Source organism: Bos grunniens, chromosome 17, assembly GCF_055505025.1.
Source record: "Bos grunniens cultivar Pamir isolate PY7600 chromosome 17, Bosgru_T2T1.0, whole genome shotgun sequence".
In the NCBI taxonomy this organism is placed as follows: domain Eukaryota; kingdom Metazoa; phylum Chordata; class Mammalia; order Artiodactyla; family Bovidae; genus Bos; species Bos grunniens.
Window position 1 is genome coordinate 70,435,789 of NC_141181.1, and position 27,223 is coordinate 70,463,011.

At 42.6% G+C, this 27,223-nt stretch overlaps 1 protein-coding gene and 1 pseudogene across 48 annotated transcripts in view; one reads left to right on the top strand and one right to left on the bottom strand.

Moving 5' to 3' along the window:
* Positions 1-27,223, top strand: part of SFI1 (SFI1 centrin binding protein) — a 95,645-nt gene that overhangs the window by 23,530 nt on the left and 44,892 nt on the right. For 33 of the 48 annotated variants that reach the window (XR_015144792.1, XR_015144793.1, XR_015144790.1 and 30 more), the window contains 4 exons: positions 14,743-14,853; positions 20,813-20,907; positions 23,467-23,584; positions 25,438-25,540. Coding sequence is in view for 38 of the 48 variants with exons in the window: in XM_086348870.1 (XP_086204996.1) it covers positions 14,743-14,853; positions 20,813-20,907; positions 23,467-23,584; positions 25,438-25,540 (427 nt within the window). In the remaining 10 variants the exon portion in view is untranslated. Of the gene's footprint in view, positions 1-14,742; positions 14,854-20,180; positions 20,323-20,812; positions 20,908-21,976; positions 22,099-23,466; positions 23,585-25,437; positions 25,541-27,223 lie in introns of those variants that run through there. The other 15 variants (XR_015144795.1, XR_015144794.1, XM_086348899.1 and 12 more) reach the window with 6 other exon arrangements.
* On the bottom strand, positions 17,506-17,982 carry LOC147355789 (NADH dehydrogenase [ubiquinone] 1 beta subcomplex subunit 3 pseudogene; annotated as a pseudogene).

A 27,223-nucleotide genomic window follows, 5' to 3' on the forward strand; every position in this document is an offset into this window, starting at 1 on the left:
ACCTGGCCCTGCCCTTCACTGCCCGGGGAGCTCTTCAGCCTTCAAGGAAATCTTTTTGTGTGTGTCTGTCTTTCTTGTTGCCACTGGGAGAACTAATCAGGCTTACACAGGAAGTCTTTTGTTTTTCTTTCTTTTTTTTTTAAACTCGGTTGAATATTTTATTTATCTTCCCTGTGTTAGCTTAGAAGTTGTGTACTCTTTCATTCTTCTTTTCCTGACTGCCCTAACAGATTTGTTTAACTTTTTCAGGTATAATGTTAATTGGTTTTTTTACCCTGTCCCCAAACAAGGTTCCTTTGATCACTTTAATTCTGCCTGTCGCTGTCCCCATTTATGTGCCCTACTGTAAGGTATTTTAATTCAGTTTACATTTTAAAATCCTCAGAACAATATTTTTTTTCTTTTGGCCGCATCATGCAGCATGTGGGATTTTAGTTCCCCCAACCAGGGATCCAAAAGTAGGTCTGCTTGTGATGAATCCTCTCAGATTTTGTCTAAAAATGTTTTTACTTTGCTTTCATTTTTGAAAGATATCTCACTGGTTATAGGAAGTCTGCGTTACCAGTTTTCTCCCCAGTCTTTGAAGATACTCCATTGTCTCATGACTTGCATTTGCATGCTGTTGATCTTTTGAAGATTCAGTGTTTGTCTTATTTCTTGAAGATTTAATATGATATACCTGGGTGTGGATTTTTTTTTTTTTTTAAGTCTTTTAGCTCATTTTGAGATAGGTTATAGGTTTGGTTGGTGGTTTTCTTGTTTGTTTTTTTTTCCCCCATTTTGTGGCATGTCTTTCTGGAACAATTTTTTTGTCCATTGTTGCTGTTCAATCGCTCTGTCATGTCAGACTCTGTGACACCATGGCCCACATAACTCCAGGCTTTCCTGTCCATCACCATCTCCTGCAGTTGGCTCAAACTCACGTCCATTGAGTCGATAATACCATCCAACCATCTCATCCTCTGTCCTCCCGCCTTCAATCTTTCCCATCATCAGGATCTCTTCTAGTAAGCATCTCTTCGCATCAGGTGGCCAAAGTACTGGAGCTTCCGCTTCAGTATCAGTCCTTTCAGTGAAGATTCAGGGTTGATTTCCTTTAGGATTAACTGGTTTCATCTCCTTTCTTTCCAGGGGACTGTCAAGAATCTTTTGTCCATAGGCCTGTTACTCTCCTTTTCTCCTACAGTAACTTTGTATAGAATTTGACCTCAGTTACTTTTCTGTTGCTCTTTTTTATGTGAAATTAATTTTTGTGGACTTTTACAGTGAAGTGAGCTTTAGTTAAGCTTCCTAATTGCACTCATCTCACACGTTAGTAAAGTAATGCTCAAAATTCTCCAAGCCAGGCTTCAGCAATATGTGAACCATGAACTTCCTGATGTTTAAGCTGGTTTTAGAAAAGGCAGAGGAACCAGGGATCAAATTGCCAACATCCACTGGATCATAAAAAAAGCAAGAGAGTTCCAGAAAAACATCTATTTCTGCTTTATTGACTATGCCAAAGCCTTTGTGTGGATCACAATAAACTGTGGAAAATTCTGAAAGAGATGGAAATACCAGACCACCTGATCTGCCTTTTGAGAAATTTGTATGCAGGTCAGGAAGCAACAGTTAGAACTGGACATGGAACAACAGACTGGTTCCAAATAGGAAAAGAAGTTCGTCAAGGCTGTATATTGTCCCCCTGTTTATTTAACTTACATGCAGAGTACATCATGAGAAACGCTGGACTGGAAGAAACACAAGCTGGAATCAAGATTGCCGGGAGAAATCTCAATAACCTCAGATATGCAGATGACACCACCCTTATGGCAGAAAGTGAAGAGGAACTCAAAAGCCTCTTGATGAAAGTGAAAGTGGAGAGTGAAAAAGTTGGCTTAAAGCTCAACATTCAGAAATCGAAGATCATGGCATCCGGTCCCACCACTTCATGGGAAATAGATGGGGAAACAGTGGAAACAGGGTCAGACTTTATTTTTCTTGGCTCCAAAATCACTGCAGATGGTGACTGCAGCCATGAAATTAAAAGATGCTTACTCCTTGGAAGGAAAGTTATGACCAACCTAGATAGCATATTCAAAAGCAGAGACATTACTTTGCCAACAAAGGTCCGTCTAGTCAAGGCTATGGTTTTTCCTGTGGTCATGTATGGATGTGAGAGTTGGACTGTGAAGAAGGCTGAGTGCCGAAGAATTGATGCTTTTGAACTGTGGTGTTGGAGAAGACTCTTGAGAGTCCCTTGGACTGCAAGGAGATCCAACCAGCCCATTCTGAAGGAAATCAGCCCTGGGATTTCTTTGGAAGGAATGATGCTGAAGCTGAAACGCCAGTACTTTGGCCACCTCATGCTAAGAGTTGACTCATTGCAGAAGACTCTGATGCTGGGAGGGATTGGGGGCGGGAGAAGGGGACGACAGAGGATGAGATGGCTGGATGGCATCATTGACTCGATGGACGTGAGTCTGAGTGAACTCTGGGAGTTGGTGATGGACAAGGAGGCCTGGCGTGCTGCGATTCATGGGTTCGCAAAGAGTCGGACACGAGTGAGCGACTGATCTGATCTGAATATCACAGAGCTCCCTCTTCTGTCCCTTTCGTGGTGTCCACAGGTGTGGAGGCTTGCTCCTCTTAACCACGCCTGGTCTGATCCTCTGTTTCCTTGTCTCCTTGTCCTTTTCCTGCTCAGTATCTACTCTGCTCCCAGCAGTTCCTCCTTGGCATGAATCCCTATCTGATTTTGAGGTCAGCACCTTCAGCTCTCACGTGAGCCGTGATTTTGGAGAGCACCAAACTCCTCTGTATTTCAGCTGCTGGTCTCAAATTGTGCCTCCACATTTTGCAGTGACTACTCACCGGCTGATTTAGGTTCTCCTGTCCTCAGGCTCCTCAGATACCACCTTCATTGCTCCTTTCAATGATGAAAGCTCAGCTTCTTTGTACTCTGGTGCTGGATCAAATCTTGGACACAGAATTCCAGGTGAAGCAGAAAAGGATAGCTCTATTGCTTTGCCAGGCAGAGAGGAACACAGTGGGCTAATCCCACAAAACCAAGTGTCCCAACTTGGGGAAGACAGTGACAGGTTTTATAATAATTGTTCAAGGAGGGTGTGATCAGCTCGTGGACATTCTTCTGATGGCTTGGTGGTGCGGCAAGTAGGAGTCCACATCATCAACCTTCAGGTCCAGCTGGTCTGGGGTCTGCATGCTGTGTATTAGTCATTATCTTCTTCCGCCTGAAGTGGGTTTTAATATCCACAGAGCAGCTCAGAGATGGGGGTCCTTTGATGGGGAAACAGGACCCTGCCCCAAGGCTGTTCTTTTCTCCTTGGCCTCCCATCCTCTCCCTTCCCTGATTAACGGCTGCTTGAATCTGCCCATTGGAACCCAGGGAAGATCATGGAGCTGAATGAAGGCTGTTTCCTGCAATCAAAGAAATGAAGGACACAAAGGCCTTGTGGCCAGGACCCCACTTTTCTTCTCTACGAATGGTGGTCCTTTGACTTGGGTGATTTGTCCTCACCTGCTTGCATTTTGGGTTTTTAGAGTTAACTTGTCACCTGGTTTTGTTGTAGTTGATACATAAGTTTTTGGTTTTTCTGCATGGTTTCTCTGTGTGTTTTATAAGGGTTCAGAGATTGAAACACTATGTGGCTGCCTTCACTCTCTTCCCCAAATCCTTTTCCTGCTTAATTTTTTTATAACTTAAATTTGACTCATTTAACTGGAAACCTCTTCAAATAATATCTATTTATATACCAAGTATTGGGAGATGCTAATTGTGTTAGAAATGCATTTGACTCCAAGTTAGAGAAAGTCAGAAGATGGCTTATGCAAATCAGGATTTGGTTTTTCTCACAGCCTGGTTGGAAAAGATGCTGATGCCGAGAAAGATTGAAGGCTAAAGGAGAAGGGGGTGCAGAGGATGAGAGGGCTTGATGGCATCACCAACTCAACGGACGTGAATTTAAGCAAACTTCAGGAGACAGTGAAGGACAAGGAATCCTGGTGTGCTGCAGTCCATGGGGTTGCATAGAGTTGGACATGACTTAGTGACTGAACAACAGCTGTTTGGGGATGTCATCAGAGACTCAGACTTTTAGATACTTTTCAGTTTACCATCCTGAGCATATTGGCCCTTTATCCTCAGAGATGACTGTTCTGGCTTTGCACAAAAAGGGCAAGGAAGGTTGGTATCAGCTAGACCTGTCTGTTTATCAGGAAGGCAAAACTTGCCTAAAACCCCCACCTGCATTCTGCTTTTGTCTCATAGGCTATAGCTCTGTCACGGGACTCTTTAGCTACAGAAGAGGCTGGAACAAAAACCTTCCCAGCCTTTCTAGTGGATGCTAGTGAGGAAGTAGAGGCTGGGCATGGGGTGTGGGGTATCTGCGACCCACGTCTGCCTCTCTGCATCAGAGCATTCATGTTGCACTCTTGTTCCTTCCTTTGCACTTGAGTGGTGGCAGGGATCGAGGAAAGAATACTGGGCTGGGTTTTAGGAGACCCGAGTTTCGGTTCTTAACCAGACCCTAGATAATCACTTGATCTGGGATTAAGTTACAACTCTGGGCCTCTGTTTCTCAAATTGTAAAATTGAGAAAGTTTGTTCTCTAAGCATCTACCAGAATTATAATTCTGATACTGTGTTTTCATTGACTTTGAAATTTGTGATGGAGTGGGTATTTTCAGCTTGCAATCTCTTTTTTGATCAAATGGGTTATAACTTTGGGCAAGGTTGGGTGTATTGACCCCCCCCCCCCTTTTTTTTGGTCTTTTCCCATACTGAATTATTTATTTCTCACTTTCAGGAACATTAGGAGAGAATGATATCACACCAGAAGTTTGAGAATAATGCCTTTATGTGCTTGGAGAATGTTTTGACGTCTATAAACCGTAGTTGTTCTATGTTTTACTTGGCGCCCCACTCCAGTGCTCTTGCCTGGAAAATCCCATGGACGGAGGAGCCTGGTGGGCTGCAGTCCATGGGGTCACAGAGTCAGACACGACTGAGCGACTTCCCTTTCACTTTTCACTTTCATGCACTGGAGAAGGCAATGGCAACCCACTCCAGTACTCTTGCCTGGAAAATCCCATGGATGGAGGAGCCTGGTGGGCTGCAGTCCATGGGGTCACGAAGAGTCAGACACGACTGAGCGACTTCCCTTTCACTTTTCACTTTCATGCACTGGAGAAGGAAATGGCAACCCACTCCAGTGTTCTTGTCTGGAGAATCCCAGGGATGGGGGAACCTGGTGGGTTGCCGTCTATGGGGTCGCACAGAGTTGGACACGACTGAAGTGACTTAGCCACATTAATATATGGAACCAGAGTAACCACTGAATTAGTAAGGGCACAAATAATATAGTATGGGTCCTTAGGTAAGGCCGTCTTAGGTAGGAAGTAGTCACTTCTCTTTCTGAAGAGAAGATCTGAACAAAATTACTCAGCTAATTTGGGAAGTAGATAAAAACATCACTTCCATTTAGAGTATTTAGTTTATCAATATTTATTCCTCATTCTTAACCGAGGCCTTGCTTCCTATTTTCTTGAGAAAATAGAAGTAACAGAGGAGACTATCACTGCATCTCCCCACGGCCAGCGTCTGTCACCACGTGGCTTGCTTTCCCTACCGTGAGGCAGATAAACTGTCCAGGTTCTTGTCTCTGGCAAGATCTTCTGGTGCTGCACTTTCCGGTGCTTATACCAGGCCACCACACTAGCAGTTTTCCCCCCCCCCCCCTCTTTTCTGTATTAATTTTTCCCTCTTTACTGGATCATTTGCACCAGCATATAATGCTATTATTTTCCTATCCTGAAAAAAAAAAAATCTCTTTGATGCTGCTTCCTCCTGCAGCCAGTTCTCTGTCTCTCTGCTGCCCTTCAGCTCTCATCTCCTGAACATCTCCAGGCTCTATAGCACCTCTTTTTGTAGGCTCAAATTTACCTCATGAGGCTTTCGTTTTCCACCTTGCCACCAAAACTGTTTTTACTTTTGTGAGGTCACTTTGTTGTTGTTCAGTCACTAAGTTGTGTCTGACTGTTTGCGACTGCAGTACTCCAGGCTCCCCTGTCCTCCCGGAGTGTGCTCAAACTCATGTCCATTGAGTTGGTGATGCTGCCTAACCATCTCATCCTCTGCTGTCTCCTCCTCCTGCCTTCAGTCTTTCTCTACATCAGGGTCTTTACCAATGAGTTGGCTCTTTGCATCAGATGGCTAGAGTATTGGAGCTTCAGCATCTGTCCTTCCAATGAATATTCAAGGTTGATTTCCTTCAGGATTGATGGGTTTGATCTCCTTACAGTCCAAGGGACTCTCAAGAGTCTTCTCCAGCACCACAGTTAGAAAGCATTAATTCTTTGGCGTTCAGCCTCCTTTATGATCCAACTCACATCTGTACATGATGACTGGAAAAACCATAGCTTTGACTATATGGGCCTTTGTTGGCAAAGTGACATCTCTACTTTTTAATACCCTGTCTATGTTTGTTATAGCTTTTCTTCCAGAAAGCAAGTGTCTTTTAATTTCATGGCTGCAGTCACCATCCACAGTGATTTTTTTAGCCCAAAAAAATAAAATCTGCCACTGCTTCCACTTTTTCTCCTTGTACTTACTATGAAGAAATGGGACTGGATGCCATGATCTTAGTTTTTGGAATGTTGAGTTTTAAGCCAGCTTTTTCACTGTCCTCTTTCACTTTCATCAAAACGCTCTTTAGTTCCTCTTTGCTTTGTTCCATAGGGATGGTGTCATCTGCATATCTGAGGTTATTGATATCTCTCCCGGCAATCTTGATTCCAGCTTGTGCTTCATCTAGGCTACTATTTTGCATGATGTACTCTGCATATGTTAAATAGGCAGGGTGACAATATACAGCCTTGTTGTACTCCTTTCCCAGTTTTGAACCAGTCATTTTTTTCATGTCTGGTTCTGCTTGTTGCTTCTTGACCTGAATACAGATTTCTCAGGAGGCACGTAAGGTGTTCTGGTATCCCATGTCTTTAAGACTTTTCCATAGTTTATTATGATGCACATAGTCATAGGCTTTAGTGTAGTTAGTAAGGTGGAAGTAGATGTTTTTCTGGAACTCTCTTGCTTTCTCCACGATCCAGCGAATCTTGGCCATTTGACCTCTGCTTCCTCTGCTTCTTCAAAGCCCATCTGTACATTTGGAAGTTCTTGATTCACACGTTGCTGAAACCTAGCTTGAAGGGTTTTGAGCGTAAACTTACTAGCATGTGAAATGAGCACAATTTCATGGTAGTTTGAACATTTGTTGGCCTTGCCCTTCTTTGGAATTGGAATGAAAACTGACCTTTTTGAGTCCTGTGGCCACTGCTGAGTTTTCCAAATTTGCTGACATTTTGAGTGCAGATTTTTAACAGCATCATCTTTTAGGATTTGAAATAGCTCAGCTGGAATTTCATCACCTCTACTAGCGTTGTTTGTAGTTATGCTTCCTAAGGCCCACCTCACACTCCAGGATGTCTGGCTCTAGGTGAGTGACCACACCATTGTGTTTATGTGGGTCATTAAGACCTTTTTTTGTACAGTCCTTTTGTGTATTCTTGCCACCTCTTCTTAATCTCTTCTGCTTCTGTTAGATGCTTACTGATTATGTCCTTTATCATGCCTATCCTTGCATGAAACGTTCCCTTGATATCTCCAGTTTCTGTGAGGCGATCTCTAGTCTTTCCCATTCTATTATTTTCCTCTATTTCTTTGCCTCGTTCATTTCAGAAGAATTCACCATTGATTTTAGTAAGTTCACTACTTCTGCTAAAGTCAGTTGTGAATTTCCTCTCACTTGCCTCACCAGGGAGCATTGGCCAGCCCACCATTCTCTCCTCTAAGAAGCCCATTCTTCTCCCAGCTCCCAGGTGGCCACCCTCTCACTCCTCTGCCTCTGCTCCTCCCACTTTCTTCTCCTGGTCCCTCCTCACCCAAGTCCCCACCCCTAGTCCTGGCACTGCCTCTCTGTCTGCATCCCGCTCATGGCAGTCTCATCAAATCCCAGGTGATCCCCAGAGGTATGCACTCACCCAGCCCTCTCCCTTGAACCCTGGACTGCTGCCCGCGTGACATTGCTGCCTGCACCAGCTAGACGTCACAGCTCAGCGTGTCCATAGCCAAAGTCTGGATGTTCCTCACAGACCTCCCTGCTGAGTCTTCCCCTTTCTAGTAAAGGAAACACCCGTCCTTCCAGAGACTTGGGTCAGAAACCTGGGAGTCCTCCCTGCTAGCTCTTACTCCTTCATACCCCAACTGTGGTACCAAATGCCAAAATTATGTTGATTCAGCCTTCAGAATAGATGCAGACTTGAGCGCTTTTCAGCACCTCCAGTTGCCACCATGGTGGTTCAGGCCATCATCGTGTCTCCCTTGAATGACTCCAGGAGCCTCATCCCTGGTCTCCTGCTTCCAGTCTTGTCCTTAGTCAGTCTCTTTACACAGGCCAGGGGCTGTTTCCCATGCTATGGACGGTAAAAACCAGAGTCCTTACTGTAACTTACAGGCCAGTCACCTTTTTTTGTTTTAACTATTTGTGGATCTTTGCTTTTTTTTCATTTCTGCCATTATAGTTTTAATTTCCAAGAGTTCTTTTTTTGTTGTTGTTCTATGAATGTTCCTTCCACTAGAGAAGGGAATGGTAAACCACTTCAGTATTCTTGCCTTGAGAGCCCCATGAATAGTATGAAAAGGCAAAATGGTAGGATACTGAAAGAGGAACTCCCCAGGTCAGTAGGTGCCCAATATGCTACTGGAGATCAGTGGAGAAATAACTCCAGAAAGAATGAAGGGATGGAGCCAAAACAAAAACAATACCCAGCTGTGGATGTAACTGGTGATAGAAGCAAGGTCTGATGCTGTAAAGAACAGTATTGCATAGGAACCTGGAATGTCAGGTCCATGAATCAAGCAAATTGGAAGTGGTCAAACAAGAGATGGCAAGAGTGAATATAGACATTCTAGGAATCGGCAAACTAAAATGGACTGGAATGGGTGAATTTAACTCAGATGACCATTATATCTACTACTGCGGGCAGGAATCCCTCAGAAGAAATGGAGTAGCCATCATGGTCAACAAAAGAGTCTGAAATGCAGTGCTTGGATGCAATCTCAAAAACGAAAGAATGATCTCTGTTCGTTTCCAAGGCAAACCATTCAGTATCACAGTAATCCAAGCCTATGCCCCAACCAGTAACGCTGAAGAAGCTGAAGTTGAACGGTTCTATGAAGACCTACAAGACCTTTTAGAACTAACACCCAAAAAAGATGTCCTTTTCATTATAGGGGACTGGAATGCAAAAGTAGGAAGTCAAGAAACACCTGGAGTAACAGGCAAATTTGGCCTTGGAATACAGAATGAAGCAGGGCAAAGACTAATAGAGTTTTGCCAAGAAAATGCACTGGTCATAGCAAACACCCTCTTCCAACAACACAAGAGAAGACTCTACACATGGACATCACCAGATGGTCAACACCAAAACCAGATTGATTATATTCTTTGCATCCAAAGATGGAGAAGCTCTATTATACAGTCAGCAAGAACAAGACCAGGAGCTGACTGTGGCTCAGATCATGAACTCCTGATTGCCAAATTCAGACTTAAATTGAAGAAAGTAGGGAAAACCACTAGACCACTCAGGTATGACCTAAATCAAATCCCTTATGATTATACAGTGGAAATGAGAAATAGATTTAAGGGCCTAGATCTGATAGAGCGCCTGATGAACTATGGAATGAGGTTCGTGACATTGTACAGGAGACAGGGATCAAGACCATCCCCATGGAAAAGAAATGCAAAAAAGCAAAATGGCTGTCTGGGGAGGCCTTACAAATAGCTGTGAAAAGAAGAGAAGCGAAAAGCAAAGGAGAAAAGGAAAGATATAAGCATCTGAATGCAGAGTTCCGAAGAATAGCAAGAAGAGATAGAAGAAAGCCTTCCTCAGCGATCAATGCAAAGAAATGGAGGAAAACAACAGAATGGGAAAGACTAGAGATCTCTTCAAGAAAATTAGAGATACCAAGGGAACATTTCATGCAAAGATGGGCTTGATAAAAGACAGAAATGATATGGACCTAACAGAAGCAGAAGATATTAAGAGATGGCAAGAATACACAGAAGAACTGTACAAAAAAGATCTTCATGACCCAGATAATCACGATGGTGTGATCACTCATCTACAGCCAGACATCCTGGAATATGAAGTCAAGTGGGCCTTAGAAGCATCACTATAAACAAAGCTAGTGGAGGTGATGGAATTCCAGTTGAGCTATTTCAAATACTGAAAGATGATGCTGTGAAAGTGCTGCACTCAATATGCCAGCAAATTTGGAAAACTCAGCAGTGGCCACAGGACTGGAAAAGGTCAGTTTTCATTCCAATCCCAAAGAAAGGCAATGCCAAAGAATGCTCAAACTACCGCACAATTGCACTCATCTCACATGCTAGTAAAGTAATGCTCAAAATTCTCTAAGCCAGGCTTCAGCAATACATGAACCGTGAACTTCCTGATGTTCAAGCTGGTTTTAGAAAAGGCAGAGGAACCAGAGATCAAATTTCCAACATCTGCTGGATCATGGAAAAAGCAAGAAAGTTCCAGAAAAAACTTCTAGTTCAGCTTTATTGACTATGCCAAAGCCTTTGACTGTGTGGATCACAATAAACTGTGGACATTTCTGAAAGAGATGGGCATACCAGACCACCTGACTTGCCCCTTGAGAAATCTGTATGCAGGTCAGGAAGCAACAGTTAGAACTGGACATGGAACAACAGACTGGTTCCAAATAGGAAAAGGAGTTTGTCAAGGCTGTATATTGTCACCCTGCTTATTTAACTTACATGCAGAGTATATCATGAGAAACGCTGGACTGGAAGAAACACAAGCTGGAATCAAGATTGCCGGGAGAAATTCAATAACCTCAGATATGCAGATGACACCACCCTTATGGCAGAAAGTGAAGAGGAACTCAAAAGCCTCTTGATGAAAGTGAAAGTGGAGAGTGAAAAAGTTGGCTCAACATTCAGAAAACGAAGATCATGGCATCTGGTCCCATCACTTCATGGGAAATAGATGGGGAAACAGTGTCAGACTTTATTTTGGGGGGCTCCAAAATCACTGCAGATGGTGATTGCAGCCATGAAATTAAAAGATGCTTACTCCTTGGAAGGAAAATTATGACCAACCTAGATAGCATATTCAAAAGCAGAGACATTACTTTGCCAACAAAGGTCCGTCTAGTCAAGGCTATGGTTTTTCCTGTGGTCATGTATGGATGTGAGAGTTGGACTGTGAAGAACGCTGAGCGCCGAAGAATTGATGCTTTTGAACTGTGGTGTTGGAGAAGACTCTTGAGAGTCCCTTGGACTGCAAGGAGATCCAACCAGTCCATTGTGGAGATCAGCCCTGGGATTTCTTTGGAGGCAATGATGCTGAAGCTGAAACTCCAGTACTTTGGCCACCTCATGCCAAGAGTTGACTCATTGCAAAAGACTCTGATGCTGGGAGGGATTGGGGGCAGGAGGAGAAGGGGATGACAGACGATGAGATGGCTGGATGGCATCATTGACTCTATGGACATGAGTCTGAGTGAACTCCGGGAGTTGGTGATGGACAGGGAGGCCTGGCGTGCTGCGATTAATGGGGTCGAAAAGAGTCGGACACAACTGAGCAACTGAACTGATGTTTGTTCCTTTGAAAAGAAAAGGACTTCTTGGTGGACCACTGGTTAAGACTTCACCCTCCAGTGTAGGAAATGTGGGTTTGATACCTGGTCGGAGAGCTAAGATTCCACATGCCTTGCAGCCAAAAACTCAAAACATGAAATAGAAGCAATATGGTAACACATTCAAAAAATTCAAAAAATAATAATAATGACATCCTCGAGGCTTGTAACTTTTTGAGGTTAATATAGTGATTCGTTTTTAAGATTGCTGCCCTCTCTTCTAAGCTGCTTTTTTGTGTGTGCCTTTGTTCACATGTGAGAGCCTTTCCTCAGTCGTCGAGAGATCCTTTTATTGTCAGCCCACGTTTAAGAGTTAGGCGCTAAAACTCAAATTTAGAAGATAGATACGTCTATTATATTTGTATGCATAGGGACTTGTAAATTGAGGGTTTCCCTTTAGGCTTTTGACAGTTTCACTGGGAGACCTCCATCTTTCAGTATCGGAAGGCTTTTTCCCTTAGGCTGATGAGCTTTCCCCAGAGGAGAGAATCCTCCAAACTCCTTCTGGGTTGAGGTGGAGTGGAGTGGAGGCGGCGGTTACAGACTTGGCGGCAGGCGGAGGAGGGGAATGTGGGTCTCATTGTTCGGTATGTAGACTCTTGGTTTAGGACCATCTCTTGAGCTCTGCCTGGTTTTGAAGAGTCCAGTGCCACTCAGGTTCATTCTCTCCAGAGATAAGCCTGAGTCTCTGCCCGTGTGAATAATGCGGTCCAGGGGGATCCAGCCTCTTCTTACAGGCTTGCAAAACAATCCTGTGTTTTCATCCCAACCCAGGACTCCGCACTTCCTGATGCCGCTCATTCCCACCCCTTTCTTGGGTCTGTGCCACCATGCACTTGCCTCTTGCCCCCCAGAAACTGAGTTCTCTCTCTCTCACCTGTTGATTCAGTTGCCACCCTCCTGCCTGCTTTCTGTCCTCTAAGATTTGTTGGCATCTCTTGTTTAACATCGTTGTCTCTTGTCTCTTTCTTTGTGGGCTTACACCTTTTTAAAGTATTTGCTGTTATTTTAGTGAGGTTTTTGGAAAGAAAGGAAATAGATGGAGAGTCGATGGTAGAAGGAAGTACTTGTGCAGAGGGGTGTGATTCTTTTCCATTAAAAGTTATGGACAAAGCTGTTCAAAATTTTTTCAAACAAAAGAAATCTGTAATACAGGAAACACCAATCTCTTGTAATGCCTCCCTGAGAGAGAACCGCTAGTAACAGTTTGGTATTCTGGAGGTCTTTTCAGGATTTTAATATATATAATACAATAATTTATGTACACATATATACATGCATATGGACATGTTTTTATGTATACATACATTTTGTACATATTTATTTGGTATGTATTATATTCTAACATGGGTACTGGAAATACAAAAGTTACTAATAACTTTTTTTTTAAGTTACACATATCATATTTTACCTACCATGAGGTGGTGGTGGTGGTGGTGGTTCAGTTGCTCAGTCGTGTCCACCTCTTTGAGACCCCGTGGGCTGCAGCACGCCAGGCCAGGCTTCCCCGTCCTTCCGCATCTCCCAGGTTTGCTCAAACTCTTGTCCGTTGAGTTGATGATGCCATCCAACCATGTCATCCTTTGTTTCCCCCTTCTCTTCCTAGCCTCAAGCTTTGTTTTTTCATCCAGCAGATTTTCTGGAGTACCTTCCATTTCAGTATGTTTAGTTCTATTTATAGAAAAATGACTATGCATCGTTGATTGAATTTGACATTGATTAGAATTTAAGATGTTCTCTTTTGATAGGTATTTGTGGTGATTTTCTCTTATTTATTATTATGAAAATAGGTGAATTTCTTTATTTTCTCTTTTTTCCATTCTTTTTCAAATTCTTTTTCCATTTATGCTATTGCAGAATATTGAGCAGAGTTCCCTGTGCTGTACAATAGGTCACTGCTGATTATCTGTTTTAAATATAGCAGTGTGTACATGTCCACCCCAAACTCCCAGTCTATCCCTCCACCCCCTCCCTCCCTCCCTCCCTCCTGGTGACCTAAAGTTCATTCTCTAAGTTTGTGAGTCTTATTTCCGTTTTGTAGATAAATTCATTTGTATCATTTTTCAAAAGACTTTGCCTATAAGCGATACCATAGGACATTTGTCTCTCTCTGTCTCCTCACTTAGTATGATGATCTCCAAGTCCATCCATGTTGCTGCAAATGGCATTATATCATTTTTTTAATGGGCAAATAGTATTCCATTATATGTGTGTGCCATATCTTCTTTATCAGTTTATCTGTTGATGGACATTTAGGTTGCTTCCATGTTCTGGCTATTGTTAATAGTGCTGCAGTGAACACTGGGAGTTTAATTTCTCAATGTATATTTTTGCCAGCCAGTTTTTTAAAACCTATGACTGAGTGAGGTAACCTGCAGAAGCAGGGAAAGATTTGGAGTGACTGACAGGTCAGAGTTCCCGAGTAACCGGTCTTCTTGACCACGCTGTTAACATCAGTACGCTGTCACTGCCCTGCTGTTTTCTTAGTAGGTTTTCCCTTCTTATTTTATCTTGCTTCTGTTTTGCTCTTGTTATAAATCCCCTGGCCAGATTTCAGTTAAACTCATGCACTCTGTTCTGTTAAGTCCTAGGATTGCCATTAGGCATTTGCTCAGTTTACAACTTTTAATCTCCTGGGTATGTAAATGAGAAGTAGAGCTGCTGTCTTTTACTAATCAAATATTTTTCAGTCCTGTGAACGAAAAAAAAATTGAGAATGTTAATTCTCAACTCACTGTATTTGAAAAGTCAGAGGTTTTTACTTTCACCTCTTGAATTGATAAGAACTAGAGTATAAAATTTTTTAGCTTTATTTCTAGTTTAAGTAGAGCTAAGATTTTGACCTGAAAAAGTTAAATATGTGTATTTTTAATCTATATTTTGGTGTTATCGAATAATGAGCCACAGTTTTCTGTGAGAAAGCAATGACCATAGGAAACAGTAATTTGGGAATAGATATCAGCTCCAACATCATCAGGTGTGTCTCTCTGATTTTTTATTTTTCACTGCTGTAGGCTTTACTATGAACAAAAAATTCTGCGAAAGGTCTTTGAAGAGTGGAAAGAAGAGTGGTGGGTTTCCCATCGAGAGTGGAAACTCCGTGTTCGAGCTGACTGTCACTACAGGTCAGATTTCATGTTATATTACTTTAATTTTACTGGTGAAGTGAAGTGAAAGTTCCTCAGTCGTATCCAGCTCTTTGCGACCCCATGGACTATACAGTCCATGGAATTCTCCAGGCCAGAATACTGGAGTGGGTAGCCTTTCCCTTCTCCAGGGGATCTTCCCAACCCAGGGATCGAACCCAGGTCTCCCGCATTGCAGACGGATTCTTTATCAGCTGTTCCACCCGGGAATTTTACTGGTACACATTATCAAATAATTACTTGTTGGCATGATCCTAGATCAAAGGAAGATAAGTCTTTTTTTTTCTAGTTTTGTTGAAATATAATTGACATATATGAATTACTGTATGACTTTTAGGTGTACAGAATATTTGACTTACATATTGTAAAATGATTGCCACAATAAATTTAGTTAACATTCATCATCTCATATAACTGCAATAAAAAACAATGAGGAAAAAATTTTCTCCTTGTGATGAGAACTTTCAGGATTTATTTTCTTAACAATTATCATGTATTCTCTTAACAACTGTCATATATATCATACCACAGTGGTAAGTGTAGTCATCATATTGTACCTTGTATCCCCAGAACTTATTAGTGTTATACCTGGAAGTTTGTACCTTTTGACCACTCCCCTAACCCCATGCCTCTGGTAAACCACAAATCTGATCTTTTTCTCAGGTTTTTTTGTTTTTTTTTTTAAAGAATGCACATGTGAGATCAATGTTTGTCTTTCTGTGACATACTTCTCTTAGCTTAATGCCTTCAGATTCCATCCATGTTGTCAAAAATGACAGGATTTCTTCTTTTATATATGTATATGTGTGTATATATATATATAGTTTTTGTGGAATTTCCTCATTTTTAAATGGCTGAATAGATTCCATTTTATATATTTGGGTTGGCCAAAAAGCTCGTTCTGTTTTTTCTGTAATGAGCTTTTTGACCAACCTAATGGATACAACTTCACCCATTCATCCATCTGTGGACTCTTAGTTTGTTGCCCTGTCTTGGCTTTTGTAAATAATGCTGCTATGAACATGGTCATGCAGATATATTTTCAAGTTAGTGTTTTTGTTTCCTTTGGATATATTCCCAAAAGTGGGATTTCTGGATTGTCTGGTAGTTCTATTTTTAATTTTTTGAAGAGCCTGCATACTGTTTTCCTTAGTGGCTATTACCAATTTACAAATCGTACCAGCAGACCGCAAGGTTCCCTTTTCTCTATATCTTCATAATCATTTATCTTTCTTTTTTAATCTCTTATTTTAGGGAGACCTAATTTCCTACTTTTTTTTAAATTAAAGTAAAATTGGTTTATAGCATTATATAAATTTCAGATGCACAGCATTATTATTCTATCTTGTCCTTTTGGTAATGGCCTAGAGGTGTGAAGTGATATCTCATTGTGATTTTGATTTGTATTTTCCTGATGACTAGTTATCTTTAAGTATCTTTTCATGCACCTGTTGGCTGTTTGTGTATCTACTTTGAGAAAATGTCTGAGTCATTTGCCCATTTTTATTTATTTTTGTTGAGAATTAGTATGTTAAATGGAGAAGGCAATGGCACCCCACTCCAGTACTCTTGTCTGAAAAATCCCATGGATGGCGGAGCCTGGTAGGCTGCAGTCCATGGGGTTGCTAGGAGTTGGACACTACTGAGCGACTTCCCTTTCTCTTTTCACTTTCACGCATTGGAGAAGGAAATGGCAACCCACTCCAGTGTTCTTGCCTGGAGAATCCCAGGGATGGGGGAGCCTGGTGGGCTTCCGTCTATGGGGTCGCACAGAGTCCGACACGACTGACGCGACTTAGCAGCAGCAGTATATTAAACACATGCGTTGCATTAATGCTCATTTAGAAAAAGAATGGTTAAAGGAAGTTGTATAATTTTTAGATTGGATAAAGATGAAAACATTGGGGATTCTGGAACAGTATTTACTTTCATTTAATACATATTCTTATTTTTCCTACCATAGGACTTTTGAGCACCCCAAGAGCTTAATTGTTGTTATCTATTTAAAAAAGTAACCTCACTTTTCAGTCTTTTATCTTTTACCTTTGACCACTTTTAAATTGGATTATTTGATTTTTTGCTATTGAGTTTATATATTTGGATATATATATTTATATCCAAATTATATATTTGGATATATATATATATCTTTATATAGTTGGATATTAATCCCTTATCAGATATATGGGTTGCAAATATTTTTTCCCATTTTGTAGGTTGTCTTTTTCACTTTATTGACTGTATTTGCTGTGCATAAGCCTTTTGGTTTACTGTAGTCCTACTTGTTTATTTTTTATGTTGTTGCTTGTGCTTTAGGTATCATATCCAAAGAATCATTGCTAAGACCTATGTGGAGGAGCTTTTTTCTTGTGTTATGTTTTCTCCTGGGAATTCCATGGTCTTGCATTTAAGTCTTTAATCCATTTCCATTTAATTTTTGTGAGTGGTGTTAGATAGGGGTCTAGTTTCATTCTTTTACATGTGACTATCCAATTTTCTCAGCACCCTTTATTGAAGAGACTGTGTTTCCCCCCATTGATTCTTGGCTCTGTTGTCAAGTATTAGTTGACTGTATATATTTGGGTTGATCTGGGGGCCCTGGATTCTGTTCCATTGGTCTCTGTGTGTGTGTTTTTTTTTTTTTTTTACATGTTTTCTTATTTTATTAAATCTTACTAGTATTCCTTAAGGAATAAACACACAGGTGAGTAGGCTACAGTGAAGAAATCTTTTTATAAGAAAGTTAAGACATTAAAAGATATTTCCAGGTATTATCTTCAGTGATGTTTCTTATCTTTTTTCTGGTACTCCAGGTAATATTCAGCCCCTACAGCTATCACAAATGCAGCAAATCCCCACTTGAATCCTTTTAATAATGCTCCAACAAAGGAAACATTATTTGCAAAGCCACCCATGTATCTCCAAGCTTCACTGCGGCCCCATGGATCCCTTAGTCCTCGTGCGGCCAGTTTCTCTTGGACAGTTTCTAATGGTGTCCCTTCTATCTTCCATTGTTTATAATCTGGAAGTTCCATTTTACTAGGACCATGTTTATGTCCATGTCCGTGGGCCATGTCTGACAGCAATCTGACCTCTCAGGACACTCAAGATTCTGGTCTCTGTGTTTTTTATGCCATAACACTGTATGTGCTGTGCTTAGTTGCTCAGTCGTGTCTGACTCTTTGCAACCTCATGGGCTGTAGCCTGCCAGGATCCTCTGTCCAGGGGGATTCTCCAGGCAAGAATTCTAGAGTGGATTGCCATGCCCTCCTCCAGGGGATCTTCCCAACCCAGGGATCGAACCCGAATCTCCTGCATTGCAGGTGGATTGTTTACTGTCTGAGCCACCAGGGAAGCCTGTGACATTGTATACTGCCGCTTTATAGTATAGCTTGAAAACAGGAAGTGTGATGTCTCCTGTTTTGTTCTTCCTGAGGATAGCTTTGACTATTTGAGGTCTTTTGTAGTTCCACATAACTTTTGGGATTTTTTTTTCTACTTCTGTAAAGATGAGATTGGAATTTTGGTTGGGGTTGCATTGAATCTATAGATGACTTTTGGTAGTATTGACATTTTAACAATATTTTCCCAGTTCATGAACATGGACGACCTTTCTGTTTATCTGTATCTTCTTTGATTTCTTTCATTAGTGTCTTGTAGCTTTCAGAGTAGAGACCTTTCACTTCCTTGGTTAAATTTATTCTTAAATATTTTGTGTTTTTTTTTTTTATGTGATTGTAAATGGGATTGATTTAGTTCTTTCTTTTTCAGATAATTTGTTGTTACTGTAGAGAAGTGCTACTTATATTTTACATTAATTTTATATCCTATGGCTTTGCTGAGTTCATTGATTAGATCTAAAAGTTTTTTGGTTGAGTCTTCAGGAGTTTCTATATATAAAACCATGGCATCTGCAAATTGAGACAGTCTTACTTCTTCCTTTCCAATTCTGATGCCTTTTATTTCTTTTTCTTGCCCACTTGCTCTGGCTGGGACTTCCAGTACTATGTTGAGTAGGAGTGGTGAGAGTAGGCAGCCTTGTCTTGTTCCTGAACTCAGAGGAAAAGCTTTCAGCCTTTCTCCATTGAGTATGTGCTAGATGTGGGCTCATGATATGTGGCATTTATTATATTGAGACACTGATGATCTTTTGTGTTTTTTTTTTCATTCTATTAACGTGGTGTGTCATATCGATTGAGTTTGTGGTGGTTGGACCATCCTTGTAAGAAGAGTTTTGTATTATTTTCTGTTTTTCTTCAAATTCTTTTTAGAGTAAGCAAGATCAGAGTCCTAAATTAAACCCAGGGCACAGTACTGTATGCATGTGAACTTATACACACAGAGGTAACCCTCTAATTCAGGTAAACCATTATGTACTGATCATGTTAATGATTAGAATAGATTTTTCCTCACCAGCTCCCATTGCTATATAATTTCTAATTCTGTTTTCTAAACCAGTAGAGTTACTTTAATTTATATTGCTTCGGAAGAAGTATATGCCCAATATAGAACTTTAAGGAAACAGAAAAGAGGGACTCCCTGACAGTCCACTGGTTAAGACTCCATATTCTCAATTGCAAGGGTCATGGGTTTGGTCCCTGGTCAGGGAACTAAGATCTTCCATGCTGCACAACACAGCCAAATAAAATAATGTTTAAATTAAAAAAGAAAATAGAAAAGAAAGAGAAAAAACTTTAAAAAATTATTTATTTTTTAGTGATAGAAGAAACTCTTAATCCGTGACATTTGTATTCCCAGGGATGTGAAAAAAGTAAAAATTGGGAATTCTATCACATACATATTTTCTATACCTTTTTTAAAAGTAAAAACTTAATATATCTCACATATTGTATCTTTTCCAAATGGTATTCACTCGTAATCACGTCTTTAGGCTCTCTGGGGTAGGGTTTCTGATTTATGGATATTTCAGATAAAGTATAGACAATGTTTTTATTAGGGGTTTCCCTGGTGGTTCAGTTGGTGAAGAATCTGCCTGCATTGTAGGAGACCCCAGTTCGATTCCTAGATTGGGAGGATCCGCTGGAGAAGGGATAGGCTACCCACTCCAGTATTCTTGGGCTTCCCTTGTGGCTCAGCTGCTAAAGAATCTGCCTGCAATGCGGGAGAGCTGGGTTCCCCTGGAGAAGGGAAAGGCTACCCACTCCAGTATTCTGGCCTGGAGAATTCCATGGACTATATATATAGTCCATGGGGTCGCAAAGAGTCAGGCACGACCTGAGCGATTTTCACTTTCACTTTCACATAGACAACGTTGAATCGTTCTAGTAAGCTGGCAGAGTGTGAAATCAAGTCTTAGGAAATGGGATAGTGAAGAGATGGAGGGACTGACAGTCCTGTGGATAATGTATGTATTGAGGAGGAAAAGACAAAGGAGGACGCTGACCATGTTTTAAGTGCAAAGGAGAGCTGGTGTTTTCCATGGCGTGGGTGAGTAAGAAATGACTGTCTTTCCAAATGCTGCAGCTCTGTGGATGCTGAAGATGAAGTCACGATCAGGTAATTCATGCCTTTTTCCCCTTAGTGATAACATAAGGTGCGGAGAACAACTCTCTGTCAAGGAGGACACATTTCACTGTGATTGTAGGAAATTAAGCTTTTAGTCATTCTTTATGACCCCATGGACTGTAGCCCTCCAGGCTCCTGTGTCCAAGGCATTTTCCAGGCAAGGATGCCGGAGTGGGTTGACATTTCCTTCTCTAGGGGGTCATCCCAATCCAGGGATTGAACCCACGTCTCCTGCTTGGCAGGTGGGTTCTTTACCTCTGAGCCACCAGGGAAGCCCAGCTTAGGATATGGATTGGTTTTTCTGTGTCAGAAGTGTTCTGTTAATTTTTCCTGTGTTCAGAACGGACTGGGTATGTCAGATTAAGAGTTGTTTTGTTTTAAAGAAACACTGCTTGCTTGTGTGGCTCCTCAGGTATTACTTGTACAGCCTGATGTTCCAGACCTGGAAGACCTACGTGTATCAGCAACGGGAGATGAGGAGCAAGTACCTGAGAGCCGAGAATCATGGTGAGAAGAGGAAGTACATGCTAAAGAAAATGCCTCCATTTACTTGTTTTTGCCCCCCCCCCCTTTATTAAGACTTTATTGGGAGTCCCCTGGTGGTGTCATGGTTAGGATTTGACATTTTGTCTGCTGTGGTCTGGGTTCAGTCCCTTGGTTGGGAAACTTGGGATGTTGAGCAGAGGTGGTGAGGAGTCATCCTTGCTGTATACTTGGTTAGTGGAAAAGCTTTTGAGTTCCTCACCATTAAGTATGGTATAGGCTTCTTGTAGATATTCGTTATCAAGTGGAGTAAAACCCCTCCCTTTTCCTAGTTTACTGAGAGCCCAGATTTACTTTCATAGAAGCTTCTGTGAAGGACAAGTACATTGTCTTTGAGAGAGAATAACTCTGAGTCAAAGGGAAGAGTTGATTGACTCCCCTTCCTGTTTTCCCGGATGTGTGATTTCTCAGCAGGAGCTCCTGTGATCATATCCCCATGGTTTATCTCCATGCGGCATGGTTTGGGCACCTACAACTCACGTCAGCATGGTTTGTGTGAACAAATCACCAGGTTCCCACCCTGCTGGTGCAGCGTGCTGGCCGTGTTTCTCCCACAGCACATGGGGCTGCTGTCTGTCTTGCCACTGTGTGTCAGATCACACTGCTGGCTTCTGATCTTCTTGGTCCAGGTTGACCCTTAGTGATCTTGTGACAGTTCAGCTCTGGTTGGTATCTGGTTCCTCTGTGAGTTGAACTCAGAAACCCGTTTGGGTAAATCTAAGGGAAAAACGAATATTGAATGATAATGTCACCTCCTGCTATTTCTCACAACCACGAACGCCCTGTAGGCCCCTCAGACTCAGCAGGTCCCTCGGACGCCTTGTCCACTGCACCCTGGGTAGACCTGCTCTTCCTGTAGCTAAGAGAGACCTCACTTAGGAATGGCTTCCCCATGCCCACAGCATTCAGCTGTCTTCTCTTAGGGCACGGCTCCCTGAGCTGTCACTTGCATTCTTCTTTGTCACTGCCTGGTAGTAAATGTTATAAGGCCCTCTTCTTTCATCTTTTTTCATTTGTTTTCTCCTTTTTATAGATAATCTCATTTCAGTTCAGTTCAGTCGCTCAGTCGTGTCCGACTCTTTGCGACCCATGAACCGCAGCACACCAGGCCTCCCTGTTTGCAAATGTACCTCTAAAGGAGGCACCATTTTGCAGGTGAGGAACTTGTGTGGGGTTACTTAGCTAAGTGACAAGGACAGTACTCAGGCCCAGCTTGTCTTACTCAGCAGCCTGTGCTCTAAAACCGCAGTGCTATGCTGGTCCTTCTTGCCTGAGATGTGCTGATTCCGGAGCTGGGGTGGGCCCACAGAAAACTGTGAAGTGAAAGTCGCTCAGTTGTGTCTGCCTCTTTGCAACACCATGGACCTGTTGCCCACCAGGCTCACCTAGTCCGTGGAATTCTCCAGGCAAGAATACTAGAGTGGTTTGCCATTCCCATCTCCAGGGGATCTTCCCAACCCAGGGATCGAACCTGGGTCTTCTGCTTTGCAGGCAGATTCTTTATCTTCTGAGCCACCAGGGAAGCCCAAGGAAGCTACATATTAAATTCTTTTTCATCTTTTGATGTGATTTGTCAACAACTATGAAATACACAGTAAAGCTATAGTCCTCCTGTCCACATTTTAGAGAATGTGCTGAAAATGTTTTACATATTTTTATTTTCTCCTTTATGTTCTTTAAAAAAAAAAAAAAACTTCACCAGTAGTGACTCTCACAGTGAAAATGGAATTTACTATAAAGGGAGGCCCGTGGACCTTTGCCCTTCCTGTATGTAGTAAATTCTCTTTGCTCTGGGATCATTACTGGCCCTTTTTATTTTGTCTCACAAATAAATACAGATAGTATCCTTTCCTTTTTATCTTGCCTATTCTACTTTACAAATATTGTTTCAAACAGCAAATTTTATAATATGACTTCTTTTTTAACCTTATATTGCTAAGTAGCTTCAGTTGTGTCTGACTCTTTGCGACCCCATGGACTGTAGCCCACCAGGCTCCTCTATCCGTGGGGATACTCTAGGCAAGAATACTGGAATGGGGTGCCATTTCCTACTCCATTAACCTTATATTAATGGAAATTTAAAAAATCCACAAAATGGAAAGGTAGAATAATGAACTTCTGTGTACCCATCACCCAGCTTCCAGTTGTTATCAACTCACTAGTCTTGTTACATCTGTATCCCCATTCACTTCCCTGCTTCCTTTGTTATTTCATGTGTAGATATTGAAGAGTATATAACTCTATAAAAAATAAGGACTTTTAGAGATATCTGAACAGTGCAGTGCATTGGTTTTCCTTTAAATGTTTTGTAAATGTCATCACTTACGTAACTGTTCTTTGCATCTTGCATCTTTATTAAGTTTGTAGAGCTTCACAACTTTTCCAGCAGAGGGCGCTGGAAGACCGGAGGAATTTAGATACTCAGCAGAGGGACCTGTCTGAGGGCCTCTGAGCTTTTTTGTCTTAAGCCAGAGTAATCCACCTTTCCTAACCCCTTCTTGGAAATCTTTTTGGTGCATCTAGATGCAAAGCGAAATATGCGACGGGCCTGGAAGTCCTGGTTGGTCTACGTGGTTTTCCGTAGGACCAAACTTGAGATGCAGACCACTGCCCTGGAGTTCAGGCAGCGGAGTATTCTGTGGTGAGTGTGCTGCACGGCCCTACAGATCAGCAACATTCGTTTTTACCTCATCATTGCTTTATGCTGCTGGAAAGCCAGCATAAAACCCACCTTAAAACAACATTTTGAATATAATTGATACATAGTAAATATTTATTGGTACCTTGTTCAGCATTAAGATCAGGTTTTCACAAAATCATAAGTAACACTAATTGAGTATTTACTGTTAAGCCTTGTGTTAAGTTTCTGAGTATGTTGATTTTTTAATGTAAAGTGTCCCATTTACTCCTTACCATAAACTGTAAGATAAATACTGTTATTGCACAGATTAAGATACATGAGCTCAGGCAAATTACTCAACGTTTCTACTGTGCATGAGTCGTAATTAGCGAAACTAAGGCTCACCCTCCCATCTTTCTGATGCCACAGCTCACACTTTTACCTGCTGCCCTGCACTTCATCTCAGCAGCACCGTCCTCCATTGGAGAGACCACCTGAGTCAGTTCACTTTGAAAGCCAAAAGTGTGTAGCAGTGAGCTGCTTTATAGTGGTACTGATGCCTCTGTGCACTGTTCCCAGCGGTTCTCTGTCCCGAATGGCAGTGCACTGAAAGCTCAGTTCTGGCCAAGAGAGCGGGGCCCTGTGTGTAGCGTGGGTAAGAGCAGAAGCCTTGCAGCTACACTGACTTGGGTTCAAACCCCTCTTCTCACAAGTACTGGGTCATTTCACTTCTCCAGGCCTCACTTTCCTCACACCGTGAGGTGTCTTTTTCAGGTTGTCATGGGAAATACATAAGGTAGTATTTGTGAAGTATTAGCCTAGTGTCCAGACCATCACTGGACATAAAGAAGTAATTTAAAATGTTTCTTATTTAAACTTTATTCAGCAGATATTTGTAAATGCTTAGTAAGTACATAGTTTCTCTAGAGTCTATGGAGGATATTTCTACATAATTTTATTTATTCAGTATCTGTTACAGGCTTAGAATGTTTCTGATTGAGTCCAGAGGTTACATTCAGGGAATTTATAATTTCTCTAAGTGCTTAAAAAGATAAGTAGTAATGCCTGATAGGTTGAGATTTTGAAGAGATACAGCTAAGCATGGCTTAAGTTAGGAGGAAGAAGATATTGGTGAGTTAGAGTGACCAGGGTAAAAACAGAAGTTGCAGATGCTCTTTTCCACATTACTGCTTTTCTGCAACAAATCAGAGAATAAGTCGGAAGGAACCCAAGGCTAGAGTGAAACCTGGCAAGGACAGGAGGAAGGGCAGGGACCCATGAAGCCTGGAAATCTGAAAGCCATCATTGGGTGACTCCCCTGGGGCCCAGTGGCTAGAGCTCCTCTCTTCCACTGCTTAGGGGTAGGGCTCAGTCCCTGGTCGGGGACCAAGATCACACGTGCTGCGTGGAGTGCTGCAAAGAAACACCGGTAGTTTAGCAGTTTATCCTGTGGGATCTCCTGAAGTAGATGGCAGTGATTTTTTTTAAACCCACATTGGCCAAACAGAGTGTGTCTCAATTGTCTAAGGCTGGTCTGACCTTGTGTGCTATGCCACCCTGGTTGTGTCTGACTCTGTGTGACTCCACGAACTGTAGCCCGCCAGGCTCCTCTGTCCATGGGATTCTCCAGGCAAGAATACTGGAGTGGGTTGCGTGCCCTCCCCCAGGGGCTCTGACCTTAGGGACCATCAGTTTCCAACCCTTAGCTGGCAGCTCTAGAACTGTTCCTTGATTGCTTTTTCTGGCAGCAGATCTAATGGTGTTGGTCTTAGGGAGAGGGACCTGAGCCGGGGGTCTGAGGCCCAGCCCTCACTTCCCTGCTCTTTTGCTGACCGTGCTCTGACTGGTCCCGTCTTTGATTTGCTCTCCGGCAGGGTGTGGTGGAGTGCGTGGAGATGGCGACTGGGCCAGGTCCGCCTAGGCCGAGCCCTCCAGGCCACAGCCGTGAAGCGCCGGGCCCAGAGCCTCCAGCTACAGGTGAGTGTGCAGACTCGGGCTTTGGGGTCTTCTGTGCATGTCATCACGCCCCCACCCACAGAGCACGCGCCCGACTTCTGGCGTCGTGCTGCTGCCTGTGCTGGGCCCTCCATGTGGCTCCAGGGGCGGGAGGCACAAGCAGCGTGGAAGGCTGGACTCTTCAACAGAGAGGCTGCTGGAAGGATACAGTAGATGTGACTTTTTGTTGTTAATTTGTTTTTGGCTGCTCTGGATCTTTGTTGCTCTCTGCGGGCTTTCTCTAGTTGTGGTGAGCGAAGGCTACTCTCTAGTTTCGCTGTGGTGGCTTCTATTGTTGCAGAGCACAGCTCTAGAGTGTGGGGGCTTCAGTATTTGTGGTGCATAAGTTTAGTCTCCCTGTGGCATGTGGAATCTTCCCAGACCACAGGTCAAACCTGTGTGCCCGGCATTGGCAGGATTTTCTACCATTGAACCACCAGGGAAGCCTGCCCCGCCCCAGTAGCTTTTTATTAGACAACATTTTGCATCATCTCTGCAAGTATATGCAATACATGGAGATCGTGTGCAAACAGCATAGGTCAGGGGTCAGCACACTCGGCCACAGATCAGGTTTGGCCAGCTGCCTGTTATAAAATTTTACTGGGATGCAGTTACACCTGTCCATTCATGTCTAGGCTGCGAATTGAGTAGTTGCAACAGAGACCACATGGTCTGCAAAGCCTAAAATAGTTACTATCTCACCCTTTAAGAGAAAAATTTGTTGACCTCTGAATTCACAAGGTCTTCTGAAGCAATAGGAAGGAAGTAGACTTAGTTGTTACCAGTGATAATGTGGTAACAAGAACAGTAGGAGCAGTAATGGTGTTTTTGTGGTCTTACTGTCCTAAATGCTGGACTAAGGCCCTTACATGTGTTACCAGAATTTTCAAAATTATTTTTAAAAGCCCATATTATTACTTTGCCAACAAAGGTCCATCTACTCAAAGCTATGGTTTTTCCAGTAGTCATGTATGCATGTGAGAGTTGAACTATAAAGAAAGCTGTACGCTGAAGAATTGATGCTTTTGAACTGTGGTGTTGGTGAAGACTCTTGAGAGTCCCTTGGACTGCAAGGAGATCAAGCCAGTCCTAAAGGAAATCAGTCCTGAATAATCATTGGAAGAACTGATGCTAAACCTCCAATACTTTGCCACCTAATGTGAAGAACTGACTCCTTGGTAAAGACCTTGTTGCTGGGAAAGATTGAGGGCAGGAGGAGAAGGGGACGACAGAGGATGGGATGGTGGGATGGCATCACCAACTCGATGGACATGAGTTTGAGCAAACTCCAGGAGTTGGTGATGGACAGGGAAGCCTGGCGTGCTGCAGCCCATGGGGTCGCAAAGAGTCGGACACGACTGAGCGACTGAACTGAACTGATAATTACAGGTTAAATAACTCCGATACCTGGGCCCTGACCTTTGTCGTGCAGCTGGCAAAGGTCAGGGGCAGCATTTGAACCCAAGCAGCCTGAAAAGTGCAGAGTCGTCCCTTGACCATCATGCTGCCTTATCCTCATGGACTGGTGCTCTCAGGAGGGAGAGGGGTCCAGGTGAAAAAGCTGAAGCACAGGAACGGAGTGAGGCTGGTTTTCCGTCACTGAGGGACTCGGGCTGTGTGCGTGCTCGTCCCTCTCAGCAGCCACTTTGAGAGCCTGCACACTCG